Source organism: Pieris napi, chromosome 13, assembly GCF_905475465.1.
Source record: "Pieris napi chromosome 13, ilPieNapi1.2, whole genome shotgun sequence".
Classification (NCBI taxonomy): Eukaryota; Metazoa; Arthropoda; class Insecta; order Lepidoptera; family Pieridae; genus Pieris; species Pieris napi.
Genome location: NC_062246.1, coordinates 11,821,972 through 11,849,438, shown reverse-complemented (window position 1 = coordinate 11,849,438; position 27,467 = coordinate 11,821,972). Strand labels below are relative to the sequence as shown.

At 32.5% G+C, this 27,467-nt stretch overlaps 2 protein-coding genes across 10 annotated transcripts; one reads left to right on the top strand and one right to left on the bottom strand.

Moving 5' to 3' along the window:
• LOC125055207 (RNA-binding protein 26) lies at positions 1-23,205 on the bottom strand. Of its 9 annotated transcripts, none has more exons than XM_047657539.1 (25): positions 22,990-23,205; positions 21,568-21,686; positions 21,295-21,429; positions 20,848-20,984; positions 20,620-20,688; positions 19,960-20,072; positions 18,743-18,832; positions 17,826-17,966; positions 16,495-16,589; positions 16,025-16,150; positions 15,396-15,513; positions 15,069-15,160; positions 13,251-13,384; positions 12,248-12,379; positions 9,595-9,723; positions 8,685-8,832; positions 7,876-7,994; positions 7,665-7,709; positions 4,988-5,065; positions 3,713-3,816; positions 3,213-3,239; positions 1,883-2,039; positions 1,352-1,480; positions 1,139-1,234; positions 1-820 (listed from the first exon to the last, which is right to left on the bottom strand). In XM_047657539.1, exons 1-25 carry the CDS (start codon positions 23,046-23,048, stop codon positions 740-742), a joined length of 2,673 nt encoding a protein of 890 aa, XP_047513495.1. In that variant the 5' UTR covers positions 23,049-23,205; the 3' UTR covers positions 1-739. The 9 variants fall into 9 exon arrangements, with proteins under 9 accessions (XP_047513495.1, XP_047513497.1, XP_047513498.1 ...); XM_047657541.1 differs by having other exon boundaries at positions 16,037-16,150; XM_047657542.1 differs by having other exon boundaries at positions 19,972-20,072.
• Positions 23,206-24,864: 1,659 nt separating this feature from the next.
• Positions 24,865-26,770, top strand: LOC125055355 (enhancer of rudimentary homolog). Its single transcript, XM_047657782.1, has 3 exons — positions 24,865-25,012; positions 25,099-25,284; positions 25,686-26,770. The coding sequence occupies exons 1-3, from the start codon at positions 25,010-25,012 to the stop codon at positions 25,806-25,808; spliced, it is 312 nt and encodes a 103-aa protein (XP_047513738.1). The 5' UTR covers positions 24,865-25,009; the 3' UTR covers positions 25,809-26,770.
• Positions 26,771-27,467: the final 697 nt, after the last annotated feature.

Sequence of the window (27,467 nt, the reverse complement as noted above, 5' to 3'; positions counted from 1 at the left end):
CAATGGAAGTCGAAATATATTTAAAGATATTCAATACGAGAAGATAGTCTAGTAGAAAAAGATTTAAAGATAGCCTTTGTTAAATTTCGTAAAAAAATGTTTTCCTATACCTTGACAATACCCAAGTATTTGAAGCACTTTTTTATGAATCCAAAATCCTTATTTATCAGCTAGAATATTTGCCATTATTGAAATTAAATTTGCTGAAATTCATTACAGTCCGTTATTATATTATGCATTGTAAACTATTTGGGACTGATTGCAATTTCATTTGAATAATTCAATTTAGCAAAATTATTTACATTAACAAATTATACAAACAATTATTCAAAGCCAAAACATAATTTCCAACACATAGCCCAGTATTAAGGTGTTAAATAGGCCGCACTGTGATTTTCCCCGCAGCTTCTAACCGCAAAGCGTTAATGCCACCTATATGACCTAAGTGATAAATACTTCATTGTTATGTACTATATATATATATTAAAAAAATTTGTCTCTACTAATACCATACTTAGTTTAGTTAATCTATAAAGTGAATAATAAGTTAGTGTATATGAATATTGCTGATATATTTATAACATTATATATGAGAGAAAACCCGCATTTCTTTTGCGGTTAAAAATTGCTGGTTTAACTTTAACCACAGTGAGGCCTAAGTTAAGTGTCAATGTCAAATGTAAATTTATATTCTATGTGTTAGTACAAATCGCTAGTCTAGCTAGCGGCCAGCGCAGCGTCAACGCCTCCAAGACCTTTCTTCGTCGGCTTCATCCTCATCTTCCTCATCGAACCGGAAGTCCTCGCTTTGCTCCTGGTTCTATGGAGGCAAGGACATTAGCTTTTTGCAAAGTACTTTTTCACTAATAGGACCATTTACCGCCTTCAGAGCCACTCATTTAGGTGAATTTTAAATGCACATACATTTATAATAATTTGTCTATAACAAAAGACCGTACCAATTCTTAAAAGGCCTGCAACTCACTCGCGAGCCCTCTGGAATTAAAAGTGTCCATGGGCAGCGGTATTACTTAACATCAAGATGAGCCTCCTGCCCGTTTGCCCCCTTTGCCCCCTGTTCTATAAAAAACAACTTTCTATATACCCTTTGATAGATTTGAATAAATGTCAAAGTTACCTGCGTATCCTTACTGTTCTCCTGCGCTGGCGCATCTCCATTTTGGGTCGCGCTTGGCGCTGCTCCAAGGGGCTTATTGTTGGCTACCCACGTTATCTGAAATACACAAAAACTTTTTTATTAAAAAGAAATAAATTCAGATACTAGTGATACACGTGAACAGACACGAGAATTTTATATATATATATATATAGAGATTATCAATACACTTACACTGAGCGTCCGATCATTGTAGTTCCTGCCACGCATCAGAGCCATTTCAGCTTGGGGTCGGATTTTGTACTGCACCGTCAGTTCCGGGACAGACATGTTCACGACTTTACCGACAATCTCTCCATATTTCTGTAAGATAAACATATATATATATTTTTTTATATTTTCTCCTCTTATTATGGTTGGATAATGGATATATTACTACTCAAGTAAACCAGACATGTTTCATGATCATTTGTTAATCTAATAGGCAAGTATCAGCCTTCTTTGCCTAACGAACGCCGTCGACTTTTTGGGTCTCAGGCAAGCCGGTTTCCTCACGATGTTTTCCTTCGCCGTTCGAGCGAATGTTAAATGTGCACATAGAAAGAAAGTCTATTGGTGCACAGTAAATCAAACCTACGACCTCAAGGATGAGATTCGCACGCTGAAGCCACTAGGCCAACACTGCTCTTAACACACACACACAAAAAAAATAAACAAAGAAACAACAACAATGAATAATAATAAATAGAGCCGTGTTTAACCTACCGCAAAATGCGTCTGCACGGCCTCCAATTCATCCGGTTCAAAGCCGGATATCAGCAGAGTGCGAGGCCGGTGATCGACAGACAAATCGCTGAACGTCTTCGGGGCCGGTGCGGCTGCGTTACGCGTGTAACGCATTGCGGGGTTAAAACGACCACCCCTGAAAAAAGATAACTCTCAAATATTTGCCATAATATATTATTAATAACTAACAGGTCTTTCGTCTTTTTCTGTGAAATTGTGTTTACGCTGTGATAAAAAGGGACAGTAGCGTACTTTTAGCTAAAATAGTGGTAAGTGATTTTGGTGATTAAGGGTAAATTCATATGTACAAAATTTTTGGTGAATAAGGGAGCGTTCAAGTATTACGTAACGAATTTTGGGGGATCCTTTTGTAAGGGGATTGAATTACGGGTTATTGTTAATATTATTTTCGATTTTCCACTACTTTACACCACACAATGATAACTTTTAGGTATCAAGAGTCACTGAGTGGTCACGAAAAGTTTTACTATTGGGCACAGAAAAACGTTACGGCGCGTTACATGGGGAGGGGGTGTCAATAATGTCCAAAAATTGCGTGGCGTAATACTTTAACGCTCCCTAAGGGTAAATTCGTATATAGAATGTTTTAACAAAAACACTAAATGACTGAAATTTTAAGTATCAAACTGTATTGAAGTGAAACTTCTTTATCGGGGTTGGAAAAAAATTTAGTGTAACATTTTTTCGTTACGCGTCACATTTTTCCGTTACGCGCCATCTTTTGAAGTGAAACTTCTTTATCGGCGTTGGAAAAAAATTTACACACATTTGTCACATTTTTCGGTTACGTGCCATCTTTTTCTTGTCCCTACCACGGTTGATCCGAAGAGATTCGAAGGCATTAGTAACAAAAATATATAATAACGATAACAATGATAGTAATACTAATAATTCTATTACAATTAATGAAATTCTGTAATAATCTTAGTACTACATTACAGTACAGTAATAAGTTAAAATGAAATAATTGTATTTGTATTCATGTCTATGATAATAAAAGCCTTTTGTTAAACTTTATCTAATTTAACTTTATTTAACCAATTTCGGTAAAGTTGCATATAGTAGATCATTTTTCGAAAAATAAGGTCATAAAGAAGTTTCACTTCTTACGTGTGTACACCTAGTACACGCACACATTTTTTTTCTAGAACAATATATACTTATTTGAAACGTAAGCAAGCAGGTCAAACAAATCATCCCTGTCATATATATTTACTCTTACGTTCTACACTGATATCTTTTAATTAGGTTTATATCTTAAAATAATGATAAGTAGAGTCGGTCTTACCGAAGCCGTCTCCTGATAATTCGATAGCTTGAAAACCATAAAAATATTTTTTATATAATAAAATAAAATATGTTTATTATGGAACATAAGATACAGGTATCACTTATTCCACTTTATTAAATTATTAATCCCTACTCATCGGCGAAGAAGACAGAGGGTGTAGGCCGAGAGAAAAAGCCGACGTAAAAAACTCTCGGTACTCTTTTAAAATAGCAAATCATCAAACAACACTTATTTTAAAACAAATATCGCAAAGTTATTAGAAGTAGCCTGTCTAGCACTTGTTTCAGGCCCTTTTATCAACTAGATAATCGTTAATTCGTTCTTCTTCTTCTTCATTCGTTCTTTTTACATAGCTTTTCTTAAATTTATTAAAAGACAGAGATAAAAGAGCCTCTGGGATTTTATTAAAGAGAATATATAATTTAAATTCCACCTCCATGGCTTAGTTTTCAAAACGTTTTACGGTTGAAAACAAACCGAAATAGACAGTTACTCACCTAGAGTGGACTTTTCTAACGCTTGTGTGAGATGGAAACTGTATGGACATCTTGCGTCGCATGTCTACAATTTTCTTCGCCAATTCCGTAACGTCTTGCCCCTCCTGTAGAAGAAAAATTATTCTTAAAGAAAGCGAATATATACGTAAGCTATGGATTTAATTAATTTAAACAACATTAACACGGGTTATGCCTATTAAAGTTTAGTTATGTGTATATATACACAAAAATATTAATTAAAATGTGTTAATAATAATGCGAGATAATTCGAATAATAATAATAATAATAATCTTTATTTTCTTCTCTCACATATACAAACAAGGTTTTTATGATTAAACTAAGATGATAACATTAGGAAGTGTATGTCAGAGACTGGTCTCTGTAACAGGAGACCTGAGTGACAGATAGCCAGCCTCTCCACCACCGGACCGGAACACGTACAATCAGGTCATTGTCATAAGTTACAATAGAAGAAAATAAGTATTAAGTGCTAAAGAAAACATTGCAAACGGAGTCTTAAAAATAAATTTGGTGTGTGTTTGTGTGTGTGTGTGTGTTTGTGTGTGTGTGTGTGTATGTGTGTGTGTGTATGTGTGTGTGTGTCTCTCTCTCTCTAAGTGTGTGTATGCGTGCGTGGGTGTGTGTATATGTGTGGGGGAGTGGGTGTGTTACAGAATAACAGTTATTAGATCTTCTGTTTCATCATAACTCAACGTCTTCAGCCAAGTAGTAACCTTATTTTTACATTTTTACTTTAACAACAAAATACACAAATTCTCTGATATTTTTATAGGTTTTGTAGAAGATATGTTTACATTATAATAGAACGAACAAATTTTATTTATTTTAATTATACATAAAAATATGTATGATATGAGATATCATCTCTAAGCTTTCTTCTTTAGACATATTAAAAAATGTAAATATATAAGATTTGGGTATAGTAGTAATAACTAATTAGGCTGTCAAGCGCGTGCTTAATTTCGTAAGTGAATGTTAGTTCACATCTTGGAATCAAAAGTAATTTAGAGAAGCTTCTTGTTAAATCAGGTATATTATAACTTAGGGTGAGAGTTTTAAGTGTCATCAAAATCATTACAGTTGTTTATGAGATATTGCTTTCCAAGCACGTATAATATACCTATGTAAATAATGCACTTCTCTACATTAAATTTAACTCATTTTTTATTTTTACATAAATAGCACTGCAAAATTGCTTTTAATCACAATAATCACACACACAAAGCTTAGCAATGTATATAAATAATAATCACCTGTTGTTTAGTAATGATATCCAGTTCAGCATCCAGAATCTCTTTTTGGGCCTCTGCAGCCGTTTTTGGCTTCTTTCCCTGTAGAGCATAAAGCGTATTAAATTTCAATTGTTTTCTTTTTTTTTCAACAAAAGGTCATCCTGACCTTTTGTCTCTTCACACTAGTCTAATATTTAAATCAGTCAGCGATTAAGCAACTTTATTGTTTATATACAGCACTTAAAATTCATGATTTACAATCATCAGGGTGTTCCAATATTTTAAATTTTAACACGGCGGTTTTAACAGCAATTCAAGGTAATTTAAAATATTATCGATAATATTCCCGTTTTATACAATTTATACCAAAACAAAGATTTACAAGAATTTTGAAATGGACAAAAATTATTACATAATGGAAATCACGAGATGGAAGCAAGAGATGGGCAGACGATATAAAGAGAATAAGAGGCACAACTTGGACAAGAGCTATTATTAGAAAATAATGGAAGCAGCTGGAAGAGGCTTATGTGTCGCAGGACACGCTGATCACCAAAACCGGCGTCTGATGTATTAGATTAAGATAGGTTATGTAACAAAACAAATGTTTATATATACTATAGTGGGTGACAGCAATAAAGGCTTAGTAATAATAATCATCAGTTACATGTAAATAACACTTTTTTTGATTTGATTATTATTTGTTGATGAGATGAAATTATATACCCATTCGTAAATTTTGAATGATATATAGCGAATCGTGTCTTATTATTGGAGTATCTTGCCCATCCTTCTTCATATGAAACTAACTTTTGGAAGTGGCAAATGATTTGACTTTGACGTCTCTGACTATAAATGGTTTTATTTATACGAATGGTAAAATAAATAATAAACCAAATCGTTTTATTTCCAAAGTGCTCCCAATTCCAATACAGCGGCGGAATTTGGAAGCTAATGTTTAAAAAGGTATTTTAAGCCAACCTGGGATGTGATTCCTTGGCTACATAAATTTAAGATAGATGTCATATATACCTATATATAAAAGTTGTCTATAACAAAGTACAAAGTCGCATTAAATAGGACATCATGTCTACCTGATCTTTTATTTCTATGCCTGTCTTACTGGTGTCCACAATTCCTTTTTGGATATAATGGTGTCTACACGTATTATAGCACAAAACGAAAAACTCATTGGTAGTTATACTTTTCATATCATGCTTATTTATTCATAATAGCATTTTTTGAATTAACATGCGTAGAAATTCAATTATTTGTAAATAGTAATATTTTAATGAGTTAATAATTTATATAAATATTGAATAAAATTGTTTAAATTAAAAAATATTAACTAAAGGCAAACTACAAGACAACTTTTTTTATTTAATATTAATTTCAACTTTACTTTAATTTATTTCTAAATACTTGGTCAATTTAATACATACAATGAAGGCATGAAGCTTTTATCAAATGTTTTAAATTATGTGTTATCTACTATAAATATACAATTAATATATACATTACAACTGTTACCTACTATATACAGTTTACTATCTAATGTTGGTGCACGAACGATATGGCAAAGGAAACTTGGTTTAATTATTTAAAAAATAATCAAAAATAGATTTTTTTTTTATTTTTTCTTAATAAGAATTACGTCATCGACACGTAGATTTTAGACTCTAGTTTCCTTATCGTATGGAAAACTCCAACTGGGGTACGAACGCAGCATCAAGTGTTACTCCCGCGCCTAGCCACTAAACAAAACTACATATAAAAACGAAAATACTATAAAGTTTTTTTTTATAGAGTACTTTTCTAGGCTCGATAGTAACCTCCAAATTGAAATGCGTTAAAAAAGGTTAACACATAAACGATAAACAACAACAAAAAAAAGACAAACAATACTTGCACATAACAAATACACGAACACAATGCAATCATGCAGTATCAAACTCCGATATTTATTCTGTACCTTTCATTAAATCTCTAACAAATAGCCAACTGGATAGTTGCAGAGAGCTCCGTTAAGGTGTTTCGCCTACTTACTACAAAATACTGTGTGGGATATAACCGACATCTTTCTATGTTCGCGAAACGAGTAACAGTACTGATATTATACATATAAACAGTATATATGTCGCAGTAAAGTAGTTAAATCAGAGAGTTAATTGAATCTCTAGACATTTAATTAAATATCGATATTCAATCAACTCGCTAGCGTTTTGATTTAAATAAAGCAGCGTCGAAAAAGTTTAACTATCTGTCTGACCGAAACCCAGCGTGTTGATTAATAATGTTTAACAAGATGGCGGTCACGACAACAGCTGATTACTTTCAGTCTTTCTTTTGGCAAACGTTGATTTTAAATTTGTTGTTGAAGATATTTTATAGTTCCCGTAATTTGTCAGTAAAATCTAAGGAAATATTTTCTGTTTCCTTGTTTTTTAGTTAAAATTATATATGTAAGTGAAGCTATGAACCCATGTTTTTAATATACAATGAAGGATTATCGTTAATAGCCACAAATTATTTTTTAATAATATACTGAAAATGATTAATGTGCCAATCGAAAATCGGTAAAAACCAAGATGTGAAAAGTGGGATAGCTCAGGCACAAAATGAAATAATGAGGGTAGTTGCACAAAGTGCGAATGAGGGTAGATGCACATAAACGTCCGCGCACGCAACATTCCGGTACCTGATTCAGTTGTAGCCGAGACATGGAGCGCGACACATTCTCCTCCTGTTTAATATTTTCACTTCAATTTCTAGTTATATTATTTGTCACGTATAAAAAAATCTATACTAATTTTGATAATAAAATAAATTGAGACTATACATACATAAATATTTCGATTGGCGGTCATTTATTACTTAGAAAATTAATTTCCTATAGAAATAATTCATACCTGCAGATGTTTGATCATGCCATTGTATGCAACAAGTTCTTTCCTCAATTTCTCTATGGCCCCTTGTGCAGCCTTTATCGTCTCCATGAATTCTGTTTTCTGCTCTTCACTGACGTTACCTGTTAAAATACGGTTGTCTTATTTATCCTCTAAACATAATAATAAAATAATAAATCCTTTATTTGCCAAGATAGTGGTACAATTAGATCGAACAACAAGAAAAATCCGCACAATCAGCCATATATAAATGGGTATGCAAATGTCATAATAAGAAGTTAAGTCATTTATAATTGTTAAACTTATGGTCTAAATACTGGCTCACGCTATAAAAGCACCTTGACTTTAAAAACCTAATCACCTTCCCCTTGAAAACATTACATGGCAGCGATCTATAACTTCTACGAAGGTGATTAAATATTCTTACAACCTCGAATTAAAACAATTTTAGTGACAGTAAATTATTTACATAACATATCAATATAAAAAAGAATGGCGGAGAGTTTATTGCCAGTTCTTCTCCTCCGTCTACGCCCTTGATTTGAGAACTGGCAGTAAATGTAAAATTAGAAGCATTTAATATGTTTTTCTTTTTTAACGTTCATAGGTATACATTGTGTTACGTAAATGAATAGATGATTTTGAATTTGAACGAACGAAACTAGTTAATTTAGTGAATTCCCGTTTACCCATTCAATACATTTGAAAATAAAGTTTTATTTAATTTAATTGCTGGAAACAATTGATTTTAAAAATATTGAAAAAAAAAATACATTCGGTAACTAATTAGACAGCATCAATACTTCACTTACCACTCTCCAACTTGCTTATGGTAACTTTCTGCTGCGTCAGCTGCGTCTGAAGAAGCACCTGGGCACGTTTGTACCTCTCCATAACTTCCTTGTACTTGTCCAACGGTTTCTCGTCTTTCTTCTCTGTTTCGCCGTTCGTCTCTTTCAACTGGAAATTATATCTTAATCAAAATGAAGTTCTGACGAATACGGGAGGTAGAACTTGGAAAAACAATTTTTTTGTTCATATTTTCGTGTAACCTGTCTTCTGGAATCATCAACCAATCTAACAACGAGAAGAACTAATAAACTCTGGGTCCTTTGTTTAAATCGCCAATTTATCGATTTTATATATTAAAAAAAAAAAGGTTCAAAAGTTGAATTTCTAAAACAACAAAACATTTTTGAAGTGAAAACTTCTTTAGCGGCGTTGTACACTTTTTGGAATGGGTAACAAATGTTAAACTCGCGTCAGGACACGTGACCTGATCGAAAATTCGTAAGACGGATGGAGAGTAGACAGCTAGCGCGGCGTATTTAATGTAATATAAATTGTCATGTTTGTGTACGATAGCGCAATAAATAAATATTGTATTCTACCACATAAATGATAGTACTTTTATACTGAAAATTAAAGCAATTCGTGCAAAATTATTCCCTAACCATTCCAAAATATCAAAAATACACAACGTTAATATTCAAGTTTTCACTTCTGCCGGCGCTCCCGGAGTGCAACACGTCGTTTTTTTTATATAAATACAATACTAAATTCTTATAAGCAGTGTTGCTTACAGGTTTGAATCGGTCATAACTACCAATTCTATGTGCGCATTTAACACTCTCTTGTACGAAGCGAACCAATAAGTGAATCAAATGTGACGATCATCCTAATTAAACATTATAAAATAAATATATATATTCCAAACAATACCTTTTCTTTCTGTTTATTCTGCTCACTCGCCTTAATGTTGTCTTTGTTGATGTAGACTTTGTTGTGCGAGAGTGGGTTGCTGTTCTGGTTTTTCTGTTGAGCGGTTGGCGCTGCGTTCTCTTGTTTGTTCTGTGACAAAAATAAATGCTTGAGAATCAAAACCTCAAGTTGGAAAGTTTGATAAATGCAAAAAAAACACGAATTTTGTGGAATTTTCTAGAAAAACGCAATAAGAGTACAGACTTGCCTTAGACCTTAAAAGGCGACGGCGTGTGTCAGGCACAGTTGGCGAATCATTACTTGGCTATTAGATTGACAAATGATCATAAAACAGACACAGATATCTAAGGCGCAGATCTAAAAAGGTTGTAGTCCTGGTTTATTATTTTATTTATTAGGTCGATTTAATCGTATACAGTGGAGCGTCGATTATCCGAACTAATTGGGGGACGTGGGTGTTCGGAAAACCGGTATTTTCGGATAATCGAACTATTTTGAAATACATATATATACTATAATCGAAGTACACATTTATTGATTCAGCCATATATATTTACGTACAGGTAAATGATTGTCTTTACTAGTTACAATTAACGCTTAAAAAAATCTGGAATCTTCTTCTGCCGAAGCAAGCCTACCCGCTTACGAGCGGCTAGATCACGTACTTTTTTGAGAACAGATATTTGATACTGGTTGCTCTCGGCCTGAGTTTCGAACCAGCGCAAGGCAATATCTAAGCAAGTAAAGGCTTCAGAAGCACTAGTAGTAACTATGTTTTCATCTTCACTATCTGAACTTGTAGTTGATGTGGTGCTAGCGGTGGTGCCAGACTTATTAGTCATGAGGTCTAAAATTTCGTTATCCTGCATAATTTGGTACCCGGGATCTTCATCGTCGATATCCATCCATTCTTGAACCTGTTCTTCATCACATTCGTGGCAATCGAGATTTTTTAGCATATCTATCATTTCAGACATATCTTCCTGTTTCTCATTTACACATCCATTTTGAGGATTTTCCCCTATACCCAAAACTTTATTCCACGCTTTTTTCAAGTTCTGTTCTTTTACACTGTCCCATGCTGCTCCGATCATATAGGACGCGTCTTTTAAATCAATATTTTTATGAATTTTTATCAGGCTTTCTTCTCCATCCTCTTCTTTTTCCAAAAGTAACTTACGTAACAATTCTTTTCTATAATATCGTTTGAAAGTCTCAATAACGCCTTGATCCATGGGCTGTAATAATGAAGTCACGTTAGGTGGAAGAAACATGACTTTTATAAAGTCGTCTTTTTCATTTAAGATGTCACATGATGGATGAGTTGGGGCGTTATCAAGAAGCAATAATGTTTTCTCTCTTTTACCATTTTTTAATTGGTGGGCTTTTACAGAGGGTATAAAAGTTTCTATAAACCATTTCACGAAAATTGTACTATCCATCCAAGCACTCTTTTGCGAAGTATAAACGATAGGCATAGCAGACATATTAACGTGCTTGAAACAACGTGGTTTCTTACTTTTGCCAATTACAAGCATGGGAAATCGGTGGCTGCCAGTAGCATTAGCGCATACTAAGGCAGTGATACGATCCTTGCTTATTTTAGGACCAGGTGCTGCTAATTCACGACGTGAAGCAAGAGTTTTTCGCGGCAAAGCTTTCCAATTAAGCCCGGTTTCGTCTGCATTGTAAACGTTTTCCAGAGCGTAATTTTCTTCGTTCAGTATACCCCTTAGTTTAATTTTGAATGATTCAGCTGCTGATGAATCAGCAGATAGTTTTTCTCCTTATATTTGAAGCTCACGAATGCCATGTCTAGACTTAAATCGTTTTAACCAGCCTGTGCTTGCTTGAAAATTAGATTTCCCTCCTAGTTTGTTGTTAAATTGAACCGCTTTTTCACACAGTATTGGGCCAGAAATAGGTTCTCCCTGGCATCTTTTTTGAGTAAACCACTTATATACAGCATCATCTAAATTCGTGTTTGAGGCAAGTTTCATCGTTTTACGACTCGAGGATCCGTCAGAAGAATCCAGCTGGGATATAAAGTTATTTATGCTCTTCTTTTGTTTTTTTATATCCGTAATGGTAGACTTACCAACTTGGTATTCATTGGATAACTTGGTTGCAGATTCGCCTTCCTCTAACCGTTTATTAATCTCGTATTTATCTTTCATAGTAAGGACAACACGTTTACGTTTAGGCATTTTAAAAAAAGAGTTTACTTTCACGCGGCAAAATTTAGTTTATCGACTAGCGGTTACTTGGAAGTTACATATAAGTACAATAACAAGTGAACGAGGCGACAAGTGCGCGAAAACTGAAGCGCGGAAGGCGTGAGCATGGGGCCCGCGAGGTGGGGAGAGCGTTGACTCGCGCGTTATTACTGTTCGGATAAGCGGTCGTTCGGTTGAGCGACGTTCGGATAATCGACGCTCCACTGTATTTATTAAAGCGATAAAAGTATCCTAGAATTTATATAAAGTTATGAAAAAGCAATTTTATTTTTACGCTGGGGTCCGTGTCAAGTCAAGATAAAATTACTACTATTTTATTCAAGTAGGTAAACATTAAGCTACATGTAACGACACTGATTTATTTTCAATTGAAAGTGAATGTGAATGTTAATATAACAAATGAAATAAAAACTCACCTCAGGGTTGTGCCAAAACAGCTTGATGAATCTATTATTCAACACTGCTTCTGTACTTTTGTAGGCAACATTTGCTTCCGTTGGATTAGAGAATGTCACAAGGGCTGCTTCGGGATCGCCTTCAAAGCAAACCTGTTAAAATTAACATTTTAAACAGTGCGAGGCTGTGGCTGACCAACGTACAGAAAGCTCCGTGAAGCTTGCGAAGTGCCCAGGAGGCTTCTGTGCTTCTGGAAGGAGCTAGGCTGGCTTAGTTAGCCAGGACTTTACGCACAAAGGACCTAGTGAGAGTCTAACATTCACTCCTTTTCCTTGAGAGTCCTTTTAACATTTTAAACCAACTTAGAAAGTTACAATTCTGCAAAGTGAATGAACTGTATATATAAAATTATTAAAATCCATTGACAATACAGGTCAAAAGGAAGGTTCTAACAATAAGACATTGATAGTTGATTCTTCACAAATAATGACCATTTAATTGTCAACTAATTAACTAATGATGATTAGTTTACACAACATTTGAATATCTGCGTAGATAGCTTATCAACCAAATTAACAATTTATACTTCTACTTTCATCTATTTGGGCAAATCCCTAAGAATGATTGGTAATTTAAACCATATTGATTGATTCAATCAAAAAGAGTTTATTTATTTATTTATTGAAATTCACCGCATCATACAAAATACTATATTTACATTATATGTTAAAAGCTATAAGTTTCTAAAATATTTTTTTTAAATATCGCAGTCATCGCATCCCACGGACGCCCATTTTTAGTGGGTGCGTTGCCGGCCTTTCAGTGACGAGTACACTCCTTTGAATATATATGACAATTTCAAACATTAATGCTTCAAAAAATTAAAAAAAAATACTAGCAATTTCTTGCTTAGTAACAAGTCAAAAAATTACCAGCAAAACAGCGAATTAGGTATGAGATAGGCACTTAACAATACTTCTCAGTCTCAAACTACCACTTATTTCCCACTTACTTCCCACTTACCTGAATATTAACGATCTTGCCAAACTTGCTGAAGTGGTTGTTCAGATGTGTTATGTCGTTGAGTCCGTGAGGCACTTTCTTCACTTCTAAGGAGCAATTCATACCCTTTCCCGGTAACGGTGGTCTGTTAGAGCCTAGTAAATATATAATACAGTTAGATCTGGGGGTAACTGTTTTGTATTTATTATTTTTTCTTTAAACTTTTACTTTTCTTTCAATTATTTTCGGTTTCGTATTGGAATCTATCCAATAATTTTTGTAGTGAAACTTCTTTAGGCGCATGAGGGTAATTTTTTTACGGAACGTCACGAAGATGTGCAGCGTTTTTGTCTAAGAAAAGGGGGAGACCGGCCGATTGAGAGAGAGTGAGAAGGGCGAATTACCTTATAGAAATTCTATTTTTAAAATTAAAATTTCGTAAACAGAATTTATGAAATGACGAAATGTACATTAAAATACCACGTGTTTTTAATACCAAGGAAATATATTTAAAAAATTAAATTTATAATTTGTATTAATTTTCGACACTTAATATTTTAATGACAATTAAATTCATTAAACTCCTCACATATCTTCCTTTTTCCCTCCTTCTAAGTATCGCAAATCTATGGTTTTAGATTTGTACAAATATTAACAAGAGTTAAAAATTTGTTTGCCAAAGAAGTTTCACTTCTGACATGTACTTTGTACGCACGCACTTTTTTTTTAAGTATAATCCTATTATACTTAAACAGATACGGATAACAAATTCAAGTACTTTTTATATTTTCCTTTTTATTTAATTCCTTAAACTCTGAGGAATGTTTTTATCGTGAGATAAGTTCTTAAATAAAAAAAAAAATTGCTAGTAGGTACTTCACTACATAGTATAAAAGAAAGTCGCTTTCTCTGTCCCTATATCCCTATGTATGCTTAAATCTTTGAAACTACGCAATGGATTTTGATGCGGTTTGTTTTATTTTTCTTAGTTCTATCTACATAGAGTGATTGAAGAGGAAGGTTTATATGTATAATAACATCAATTAAATAGTGTACAAATACTGTTATTTTTGAGGTTTCTAATGTGATGTCGTAAATAATTACATTTTTTCCGCTTACATTGCAAACGCAGGCTGAACCCTACGAGATTTATTAAAATAATGTACTAAGTATTGTACACATTGAAAAGGTCTATAGAAAACTCGCCGATGGTATATGTCTATCTCTTATGGATATTCCACAATAACATTTTTATGTAATTTACTTTTTACGACAAATAATGGCTAATTTTCGATGCGATTTTAACCAATACAACATTCATCTTTATGCAATTAAATACCGTGCGAAGCCGTGGCGGGTCGCTAGTTGGTTTATATTCCGTAAAAGCGAACAGTCTCTATGGGGTCTTTTATTATTAATAGCAAAATATTAATATGTTGGTATTTATTACATTTTATTTTTGCTCTCAAACATCACACACATGTTAAAATAAGAACAATCAGATAACTATGAAATTTTGTTATAGAAAGCATATACACGCGTGAAAATGACATAAGACCTTTAGAAGACGCCATACCAGATCCATGCAACTTCCTCAGCAGTAGCCCGCAATATCGCAGCACACAGTTACAAATACAAATGTGTATGTAATATAAAATAGCTGCCTATAGTGAACAGTCCTGTGTTTGCTTAATCATATTATTTCGCGAATTAAAATCTCATTACGTAGAACACAAATTTAAAAAAAAACTTCTTAATTTTTAAATAAATTTTACGTAAATAAAAGTATTAAACGTATTGAAATAGAGATAAATTTTTATTTAAAAAAGAATTCCTTACCAAGTCTATTATAGTCAAAGTTCTTCTTCATCGGCGGAGGATGTCTCGGCACGGGAGGTACCATCGCTCCAGTTGGCATTTCGTGACGTACTCTGGATAAATAATTTTTGTTTAATTACAATTTCAGTTTTATTTATTTTTACTACAATTATTACATTCTAAATAATACATTACATATAAGTTTAATTTTGCAATACTTGTGGAAAAAAATTAAGAAAAAACAATCCTTAATAAAACTTCAGCTCGATCGGTGCAGAACTTTTTGAGTTATTGAAGCGTACACAAATCGACATAACATTTATATATATATATAGATTTGTTAGTTACCTAGGTATAGGCACAAGTTCCCTGGGCGTCATGTGATGGGCGGGCGGGGGGTGAGGCGCCGGGGGGAACGCCGCGAATCCTCCTCCCACCCAGATGTCCGGAGTAGCCGGGTTGTATTCTGAAATGCATATATACTTTGAGCAGTGTTCTCAAGTCACACGCTCGTTTTGAGCTCTGTCAAATATGTCAAACCTTATACAGAACAGTTTGACAACTCTTGATAGCTTTAATTGACGTTTTAGAATGTGGGCCTCAGACATTATGTTGTGTCAGGTACGGAAGGGTGATCACCTACTTGTCCATACAATACTCATATAGGGTTTTATCACTGGATTATTACATTTTATTATATATTTTAAGATTTGATTGTTGGGACAAAAAAAAAACATATTTTTAAGTGTGTTAAGAGTCGGTCACAAGCTATAAACTATTATAATAATAAATTTAATTTAAAGAAATTATTAGACAGTGGCATTTTAAATATATATTTATGTCACTATTATTTTAACATGAGTAGTTCTAAATTGATAAAAAGTTAATTAATTTACGACAATTTTATTACAGGAATATGTAATACATATCATATCAAGTACTATATTCGATTCCAGATAAAACAAATGTTAAATTACCAATATCTTTACCTGGTACAGGTGGTGGCAAAGCCAGAACTCTGGTAAGAGCAGCGTCTTCCAGCACAACGGGATCCACACCGTGATCCCATTCGCAAAGATCGCCGCGCATACAGTAGCCTTTCACTGAAATATCATTATAAAATCGTTTACGTTTAAAAATTAGATTAAAGAATAATTTCGAAAAATACGTCAATAACACGCAATATAACGTATAATAATAATAAAGATTATTTGCTTTTTCAAAATATTGGATTTTACAGGTCTACATGCTGTAAAACGTTACGAAGCGAGGCGGGGTTTGAATTACGCGTTATTGTTAATATTATTTTCGACTTTCCAGTACTTTGCACCACATAATGGTAACTTTTAGGTATAAAGAGTCACTGGGTGGTCACGAAACGTTTTAACCGTCACATAAACAACTAACTATTTAGTTAAAAACTGAAAGAAAAAACTAATAATCTTACCGTCAAAGTCTCGACATCTCCGTTTGTACGTGTCCGTGTGGTCTAATCTTGTGTCGTGCGGCGATAACGTCCTATCGCGCGATCTGTCACGAGACCTGGTAAAAAAATGTTAAAAAACTTATATAAAGGCAATATTACATAAGTTATATAAACTTCTAAACAAGTTTTACACATCAGCCAGATCTCACCCTCAGTAATTCAAAGGCAAAATTTAAAAAAAAAACGACGGGTTGCACTCCGGGAGTGTCGGCAGAAGTGAAAACTTGAATATTAACGTTGTGCATTTTTGATATTTTGGAATGGTTAGGGAATAATTTTGCACGAATTGCTTTAATTATCAGTATAAAACTACTATCATTTATGTGGTAGAATACAATGTTTATTTATTGCGCTATCTTACACAAATTTGACAATTTATATTACATTAAATACGCCGCGCCAGCTGTCTACTCTCCATCCGTCTTACGAATTTTCGATCAGAACACGTGACCTGACGCGAGTTTAACATTTTTACCCATTCCAAAAAAAGTGTACTACGCCGCTAAAGAAGTTTTCACTACAAAAACTTTGGAAAATGGATAAATGGATATGAGTCGCATGCTGAAGCCACTAGGCCAACACTGCCAGTAAAGAACATAGACTATACATAAAAATATTGAAAATTTAGATCATAGAAAATGTAAAACATAAAAATATAAATATAGGCAATAATCTATATATATAAAAGAAAGTCGTGTTTGTTACAACACTTATAACTCGAGAACGGCTGGACCGATTGCCATGGTTTTTGATTTGTTAGATTTGTTTCCGTCCTGAATAGCAGAATAATCAATAAAATATCGGATAAGTTATCGAATAACAATAAATAAATTAATTAATTTTACGAATGCAAAAACCATATGGCGCCATCTGTTGACAAAACTACGCATAATTTTACGTCGAATTCGTGTCAGTTCAAGAAATTCTGATCTTGAGGTGAATGAGGAGATGCATAACAATGCTTTGATCCTGATCAAAAGGTGTTGGATATCAGAAAGTGCTTAACATGCAGTATCGCCATATTGACGCTAGAGAGAAGATGCCTAATGTGTAAAACTGCCATTCTTCTTTCGCAATGGCAAGCAATAAAACATTTCTGTATTTGCAAAAAAGTTGTATTAATGTAATACTTAACATTAATGAAATCCTAAAATAAGTTAAATTAAAGTAACAACGATATTATAAGGTTGTAGGGCGGAACGAAGTTAGCCAGGTCAGATAGTAAAATATACAAAGAAAGAATAGATTTAACAAATAACAAACAATAAACACTCTTTTATTATTGAACTAACCTTTCTCGGTCTCTAGAGCGAGACAAGCGATCCCGGTGCTCTCGGTCGCGCGACATTCTATCTCGCTCCAACTCACGCGCGGGACGCAGTCTATCTCTTTCTCTCTCGAGATCTCTATCACGAGTCATTGGAGATCTTGACCTAAAACATTATCAATAAATTACTTATATAATACAAATTACAAATTATATTTAACTTACACACCAAGTTTACCAAAGCAACACCTGTCTTACTAACACCAAAATAATGACAGTTAAATTTATTATCTGTGTAACTAAAATGTATTTCTTTATTTAGGTATAGTCTGTAGATGTCATGCTGCAAAATAGAAGTTGAGACGTGACAATGTAGACTGTAGCCTATAACTTGTAGACTTTTAATGTTTTATAATATGCAAGCATTTTCACATACTGTTTTCAATATTTATTTATTAAACAATTTTTATATTCCTTCTAATCAAATAATCTGTTGTAGTAAAGAAAGCTAGAATTATATCATAAGACTAGATAGTAGACACTTTTCATATGTAATAATTTGTGTTTCTGCTTCTATAATAAAAGTATTTCTGAAAAATTTACTGACTCATTAGATTAACAGAAATCCTTTTCATTCCAACTTCAAATACCTGTCCCCATTATTAACCTAGGTAAATATTATACATGTGCAAGCGTGGGTAACTTAAAAACAACAGAACCAATTTGTTTGAAACTCGTTGTATTATGTTGAATTACAAAGTGAAATAAGTGAAATAAACCGGCATGGCCAGATCTAAAAGTCAGGCCCATCACCTACTTGTCTATAAAAGAAAAATTGTCAAAGACTAAGGCAATTTAAGCCGAAACCAAAATAGATTTAGCCCCACGGGTTTATGATTTATTATTACAATAGGCCGAAAAAAAGCAGCAAATAAATCTTACCTAGACCGGCTAGGCTGTCTATCCAATAATGCAGTCGGTGGACTTCTGTTCCTATACCGACCTCTTGGTGATGGAGATCGTGATGGTCTCCTAAAATGCAGTTAATGTTAATAAGCCTTCAAACTTAGATTCAAACAATGGACATTAACTGAAGCGATTATAGTTTGCTATTTAGATGATTGTTAGCTGACAAATATGATGAAACCCTCGGTCAGACTCATAGCCATGAACTTATTATTAAAGCAGGTTTTGTACATATTTTTAATGGTTATACTATGAATGTTAAGTTTTTAATATAAGTATTGTTTTACCTTTATTAGAAACATTTACTTATTTACATTTATATACTATAATTAAATAAATGCAATATCCAAAATTATTTAAAAGCCCAAAATAATGTTAAAAAAGAATATTAATTTAATCTAGTGTAAACTCTTTATAACGTCATTCGTTATAACGAGAAAGTCTCTATAACGTAAATATTGTTACATTTATTTGGTAACACAAAACCCATACATTAATTAATTCTTTATAAAGCATTAGTCATTCTCTATAACGAAGAAATATTTTCGTATTTAGACATCAACAACATACTTAAGTGTAATTGTTTTTATAATCGGCTTACAAAACTAAATTTTAGAGATGCCGGAATTTCTAAGAAAAGACACCTGAGGTCATAAACAGCCGTTTCGCCTTTGTTATTGTTAATTTCATTAACATGTGTGCCATTATTCTTAGATAACATTGCCTGTAGGAAATTTTGGTCTGTTACTATACACACCATCGTCACCTATCGTGTATTATCAGTCGTAAACAAACTTTGAAACTGTCAAGATGGCCCGTAAAAGAAAAGCGTTATGTATTATATGTGTTTAGAATAATTTACCTATTGATAGAAATTATTGAAATTGGTTAAATTTAGTTTTTTTTCTATTATCCCTATAACGAAAGAATGCGTCCCTTGAAATTCGTTACAAAGAGTTTACACTGTATTAAGATAAATATGTCCAGAATTAAGTGGCGCTGTCAACCAACTTCAACTGTCATTACAATGACATTTAACATGTGACAGCTAGGTAAATATAATTTTAACATTATGTTATAGTAATGTTAAATTAATATTGTATTTATTATTTCAAATTATGATCTATGAATCTGATCTTGATGTGATTAGTACTGTTAGGCGAAAAGCGATGTATGTTAGTAGTGTTAGTTACCTCTTATCATACCGTCTATCCGGATGTCCATCGTCACGTGGGTGTCGTCTCGCCCGGGAACGTCTCTCCCATGACCGGGAACGGCGGCGGCGACGGTCATCTTTATCACGTATCTGAAATCGGGAGACCCCAGTTTAAATATTATGCAAGTGGCTTAGGGAGCGTTCAAGTATTACGTAACGAATTTTGGGGGAAGGGGGTACTTCTGTAAAACGTAACGATGCGGGGCGGGGATTGAATTACGCGTTATTTTTAATATTATTTTCGACTTTCATTACTGTACACCACATAATGGTAATTTTTAGTTATAAAGAGTCACTAGGTGGTCACGAAACGTTGTACTATACTTGGGTACAGTAAAACGTTACAGCGCGTTACATGGGGGGGAGGGGTGTCAATAATCTCCAAAAATTGCGTGACGCAATACTTGAACGCTCCCTTAAGCATATTCATTTTTGTATCTAAACCCTTCCGTCAGCCGTCATGCTTTTCATTTGGGCTTTGAACATTTGACAGTGATTAAGATTTAGACTCTTAGCCATTATAATTGTAAATGTGGAAAGAGACACAAAAAGAGATAAATATTGGAAGAAGAGAAGATATACATATTTTTTTAAATATTAAATATACAGCTAAAGTTATAATAAAGTGTTTTCTTACCAAATCATTCCTTCTATCTCTTCTCCTTGGAGGTTCCACTGGTTCTTCTAGGAGTTCAGTAGGTAATACCTGTGATTGACATTCCAATATACAATATTTGTATTATATAAAAAGTATTAATTATTTTGCTCTTGATTAAAAGACAATGATTCAATTAAGATCAGTCATTGGAGTCTCTAGTCTAATAGGTGTTCACACATAACATGACGCGTAATATTACTTTCTAACCTTGACTAGAGTATGCTCATGTTGCGGAGGTCTCCTTGGTACCACGACTCGGTGTCGAGGAGGCTCCTTCACTTCTGCAGCAGGGGGGGAATGGTTCCGTTGCTTGTCTTCAGGCATGTCCGTAGGCATTGGAGCCACTATAAAAACATTATCTTAATATTGTTAGCTTGCAAATAGTCATTGCCAGGGAGAAAAGTGTCTTTATAATCAAAGATGTTTTGCTTAAATATGATAATGACAACAAATTAATTTTTAGGTTAATTGAATATATTATTGTATGAACATTATATTTTTTTTATTTATTGCCAAGTGCTCGTGCTTTATTTGGTTATTAGCCATGTGTGCCGAATTGTCTCAAATAACATACAAAAATAAAATACAAATTACTAATATCTTACAAACATCAATTATAAACATTTTACATTAGATCTTGTACTCATCACTGACCATGATTCTCAGGTTGTGGCTCCTCAACTGGTACTTCAGGTTCTATTGCCATTTCATCTTTCTTCTCCTCAACAGGCTTTAGGTACTCCTGGCTCTCCAATGCCTTAAACAGCATCTCTACAAACGGTTTGGTCTCTGTAAAGAATTATACAAAGTTCATAAAATAATTACCAAGTTGATTGTCGAAGATTGTCTATGCATTTAATTTAACTAAGCAATTTTAGTATTAATAATAATGTCAATGTTTTTACTGCTAATTTTAAAAAGTATTACCTTGTTGCAAGAACACATCAAGCTGATCCAGCATTCCATCACGAAGCTCATCCAATGCCTTGTCTTTCTTAACAAGTGCATAGACATATTTGGCTAATGCTGCCGGATCAGCATCACATCTGCAATAGTAAAATATTAATATATTACAGTTTATTAGAATTTAAAACTTAAGGTTAGGTTAGTTAGTTTCAATGTCTTAGATGATTAATCTCTCTAAAATAAAAATTTGTAACATGTTTTTATAATATGTATATGTGTAATATTGAAATAATTACTATGTAATAACTGTCATACTGTTTTTATCATGAATGGTTGACTAATATATCCAATGATATCTAAAATTAGATAATGTGTGTGGTAACAGCAGTGATACTAAAATAAACTGGCATTAACAATTCACTGCATGAGTAAAAACTTATTTATAAATCTATACTTTACATACTGTTCGATAAATGTTGCTTAAAAATGGGATCTGTATAATCCAAAGTATTCCAATATCTATTAAATGATTTAAGTCAACCATGAAGCTTAGAATGGAGATCTATATAAATAATATATGGTAAATACTTTGGTATATAGCCCTAAATAACAACTAGGGCAAAAAGAGTAATTATTTCTCAGAGCAATGAAAGGTTGTGATTGTGTTATGTAATTTAAATATTGCATAAATAAAATGTACTTTAAATTTACATTTTTTTTTACAAACTACATTACATTACAAATTACATTTATAAATTGCAAAAACTGTATTTTTTATCAAATTGTTTAATAGTATGCCTTACTGTAGGTTATAACTATAGAAAAGGAAATAAATCAAATTAGATTGATATTACATTATTATAGAATTTAATTGATATGTTTTGAATTAAAATTGATTTTATTTATTTGATTACAAAATTAAGTAATTATTTAATGAGCACCAAAGGTTACTGCCTAAAATCATTACATTATAATTAAAAACGCTGGGAATATAATCCATCATCATAGATCGTTAATCGTATATTTATTTCCCATGCAATATTACAAAAAACTAGAGCTCTCTTGGAATAAAAATAATTAATCGAATTATACCTGATAACAGCTTTTAGGTTATGTCCTAATTAATATTGCAGACTATGATTTGAGAGAGAACTTGTACCGTAGTTTATTTTGTAATTTAAAATTAACTATATGAGTAATATCAAAAACCCGAAACATTCACTATAAAATGGATTTGAGAAATTGAAACGTCAAGATAAGTGCATAATTTGAGTTTCGACATTGCGAAATGGTCTAAGGGTGTATGTGCTTCCAAATAAATCGTATATAAATAGTAGTTACTTCGAGTCTTTTAAAAAACTTTAAATTAATTTAGAAGTACCTAAACTCTAAATAAATAACTATCATTTCAATTTCTAGGGATCTTCCTTAAATAATACTCACAGGGGTTCCAATATGGAGGTCAACCATGTTTTGAACGCATCTGGATTTTCTATAATCATTTTTAGCACTAGGTTCGATGTTTATACTCAAATATCCATGCAAAATATCACTATTAGATAAATCACTGTAAAAAATACTATATAGTTTATTTCTCAAATATAATTGATGACACGACTTTCACGTTTGTCTTTTCCTCTTGAAATATTTTTTTTCAAACTTCAAAGATTATAATATAAACTTGAAAGCGAATTGCGAATTCCTTAGTATTGCCATCATAAATAAGCGCATGCAAAAATATTCATTATAATATTTCATATTCATTGGATTTTATTAAGCTGTTATTAAAATATATATACACAGAATTTGTTAAAGTTAAAGAAAATCTGTTAGACTCACGTCAAGAAATTTTCTTGCCTACATATGAAAAAACAGATGAGCTTTCGATTTCTTTAACCGGATTTAAATAAGTAGTAAATCAGTTACGTAAGTGTATATTATATGTATGTAGGTTTAGAATACATATTGAAAATACTCTATGTTTGTGTGTTATTAAAAGAATATGCAAGTAAGTAATATCTGAAGTGGCCCGAGTGGGATGTTTTACTGTGCTGGTCGCTGGAGTTGTAGATTAGAGGAATACAGGAGGAAAAAAACATCAAAAGCAATAAAGAAATAGTTTAGAAGGTATATTTCGTAAAAGAGATTTTTGCAAGAGGTTTCGCAAGAGTAACAGCATAAAAAAATAAATAACAACCATTACTAAAGATGCGCTTACACGGGCAACTAAAATTGCTCAATTCCAGTCAATACTCGTCAATTATGACGTCACGACTACATCAAGAAATTTACGGCAACGGCAACAAGCATCAATACTGCGCAATACAATATTGAGCGATATGGCGCAACTTCATCAACTAGGCAATACTGTCATACACGAGCGTTTCAGTTTTCGCTCGCTATGGACGACATTGTTCTTGCTGCGGCGGCTTGTAGCGCTTTTTTTATCATTAATCAAAAACAAAAAAGAAAGAAAAGGAATAGGCGCATCTGGGTGCGATCGTTTTTGGCAAAGAGGACAAAATTTTCATTATTTAAAGAATTAGATGATATATTATTCAAAAACTTTACTAGAATGTCACGAACAGACTTTGAATTACTTTTAAATAAAGTAATTAGAAATTATTATTATTTAGACCTCTCGCTCTCCCCGCGGAAGCAAGACGGCAAGCCGCAAAACAAACAAGTGCGAATGAGACATATACAAAAATTGCTAGGTATTTCCAAGTCCATTGGATATTCGTCAATTCGTATCTGCGACATTGAGCGATATGAAATATCTGGAGCAATTAGAAGCAATATCGCCGAAATAATTTATTGAAATTTATTGAATTTATTGAAATTGCTCCATTAATTGCTCCAGATCTGTCCATTCGTGTCGCCGAGCAATTATTGCCCTCGTGTAAGCGCACCTTAAGGTTGAAAGAGTATATAACGTAGTTTTAATAGATGTGACATCACATAGACATTTGAGCAATATAGTGTTTACAGAATCCTTAATAAGTATTACGGATTTTACATGCGTATATTTTGCCAACAGCCTGTAATTTTCAGTCAGGATAACAGACAGGATAATATGTATACACGGATAACTAAATACGTTCTTTTTAACGAATCACAGATTTCTAATACAACGAATCATTTGTTCATTTAATATAGTTAAAAATTTAAGATAGATTGATACTAAAAAAATATTTACTATAAAAAAAATATATTTTAAAATCGAAAAATAAAGGCCGATAGAAACAGTTATTACTGTTGTAGCTTCCTTTTTTGAGTCTGTAGAGTAGAGATTTGAATTCAGGTCTGTCCCCAATAATGCATTGTGATTGGCTATTCTGATTTATGAATAAAAAAAAAATAGGCTTGATGTTTTAACTGGTGTTCGATTTTCGATATATTCTTGAATTTTGACAATTAATTTATTTATTCGAGGCATAGAAATTATCAATAAGCTTATAAAATGGTAAGTAAGGAGTTGAAGCGTACACGTACGTAAATATTAATTTATAGCGTCAAAAATGGCGGTAAAGTCAGGTTATGTTATTACAGTCGCACACAATTCTTTTGGTTCAACCGGGACAAAGACCTGAGACGAGAACATATTCAGACTACGAAAGCGTTAATGATTGTATGGAGGGTGTCTGCAAGATATACGAGGAACATTTAAAACGGAGAAACCCAAATACGCCGACAATAACATATGATATTTCACAACTATTTGATTTTATAGACCAAGTACGTATTGATCTTATCCTAATATAGATATTTCGACGTTTAATATTATAAATGTAACTAGGAACAATAATAATACTGTACCGAATACAGCCAGCTAATTAGTAATTATGTCAATACTTAATGACAGACTTTCAGTAAGTTTGCTATCACCTGAGTTTTTAATAGATTGTATTCAATACTATTTAAAAAAGTTCTGCTATTTCCTTCAACATATGAATATAAAACATAGGAATTTACATCAAACCAGTTTCAAGTCTAACCACCATATTATGTTCTTTATAAAACTGTAACATTTATTTTTGTTTGGAATTAAACCAAGTTTTTTCACTACGAATGTAATGTGTAGATAATAATAAACTACTATAAAAGTTAATAAATTTATAATACTAATTTTCTTCCAGTTAGCAGATCTTAGTTGTCTTGTGTACCAAAAGTCAACCAACACCTATGCTCCATACAATAAAGATTGGATAAAAGAAAAGATTTATGTATTACTACGCCAAGCAGCTGGACAAGGTGATTAAATTAACATAAGAAAGTAAATGGTCTGCCAAGGTTTGTAATGGATAAATGGTATTAATTGTTTCAATACAATATTCATGACAGTTTGTTTAATTTTTTTTTATAAAATGCAATGTGCACTAAAATACTTATTAATGTATGTTAATAACTTAATAAATACTTCATTGTATATGGTTAGGAAAGTGTTTTACTGCAGTTGTTAAAATTTCATGTATAACCCACAAACAACATACAGTAGAAATGTGTTATAACAACATTGAAGGGAGGGACTACTCATATTTGATAGTAAAAACTGATACTTGTAACAGGCGATGACATTTTTATTAGGTATAATAGAATTCAGCCGGGATCTTTGTTTTTGGTCAATATAACCAGTATGTTGTTCTAAATGATGTTGTCGTAAACAGTTTGTCTGTAATACTTTCTTAACATCTAACATACAAAAATTTTGTCAAAGACCTTCATCGCAAACTGAGGCATAACCTAGGTAGGAAGTAAATCTGATATATGTAAATGAAATCCTGTAACTTTTGATTTTAAAGCATACAAAGTTATATTTAATGTAATAAGTTTTTTGTCAGACATTAAATTTTGCCGAAATTAAAAAAAAAATCAGTTTTAACATCATATTTAAGTGTTTCATGTATATTTTTGCTACATTAAGGTGGTTTGTAGTTGTCAAAGGTGCTTCAAAAGAACTATTGTTGGTAATTGGAGCCATATAGGTTATAGATGCTTTTTCACCTGCCTGCACATTATGCAAGCCACCCAGTGTAGACAAAACTAAATTTCTGTAAAGGGAGCAAAAACTATGTCCATAGAATTTTTTTTTACTTTTTTTAAATATAACTTCATACTAAATACAGTGTGTATATCAAAAGACAGTTTGACACAAACTGCCAATTTTTGTTTTGTTTAAACTCCTTTTATTAGTGATAAGTATCAATAAAGATTTAATTGTGTATATGTTTCTTATTACTTAACCTTGCTTTATTATATTATATCAAATAACATATACAATATCATGTATATTCCTTAGAGTTAGCCTATAGTATTATTATCTGGGCTCTAAGTGATGTAATAAAGATTTCTTTGATTTAGTTCTTACACACAATTCTCAGTTTTCAAAGCTCCTGGTAACCAGGGCCAGCTCTAAACAAGAATAATAATAATGTTATAATATGAGATGTAAAGGATATAGAAAAAAAATTGATTCAATAATATTTATTAGAACGACATTCTAAGACATTGAATATTTACAAAAATTTGGTAATATTCCTTAATTACAATAGACATATTGAAAATACCTTATATAATAACAATACTCTGAAATTATGTATTCTTAACATTTAACTTAACTATTCCTTAATACCTCTTACTTTGTGTTAAAATATATGTATACAAATAATTTGTAACAAAATTTTGAGATTTTTGTTTCAGTACCAATTTTCCTAAAAAGTAACATAATAGCTTTATTAACATTAAATTATAACAATACTCATTTTTTAATGGCGAGCTTAATTGATATGTTTTAAAAAAAATATCCATAATTTATCCTTTTGGGCCTTTGAAAACATACTGAGTTTTATGCTACAAACACCAAATATATAAATATTTTTCATATTTTAGCAAAGCAGCACATGAGTGATAGGGAAAAACAA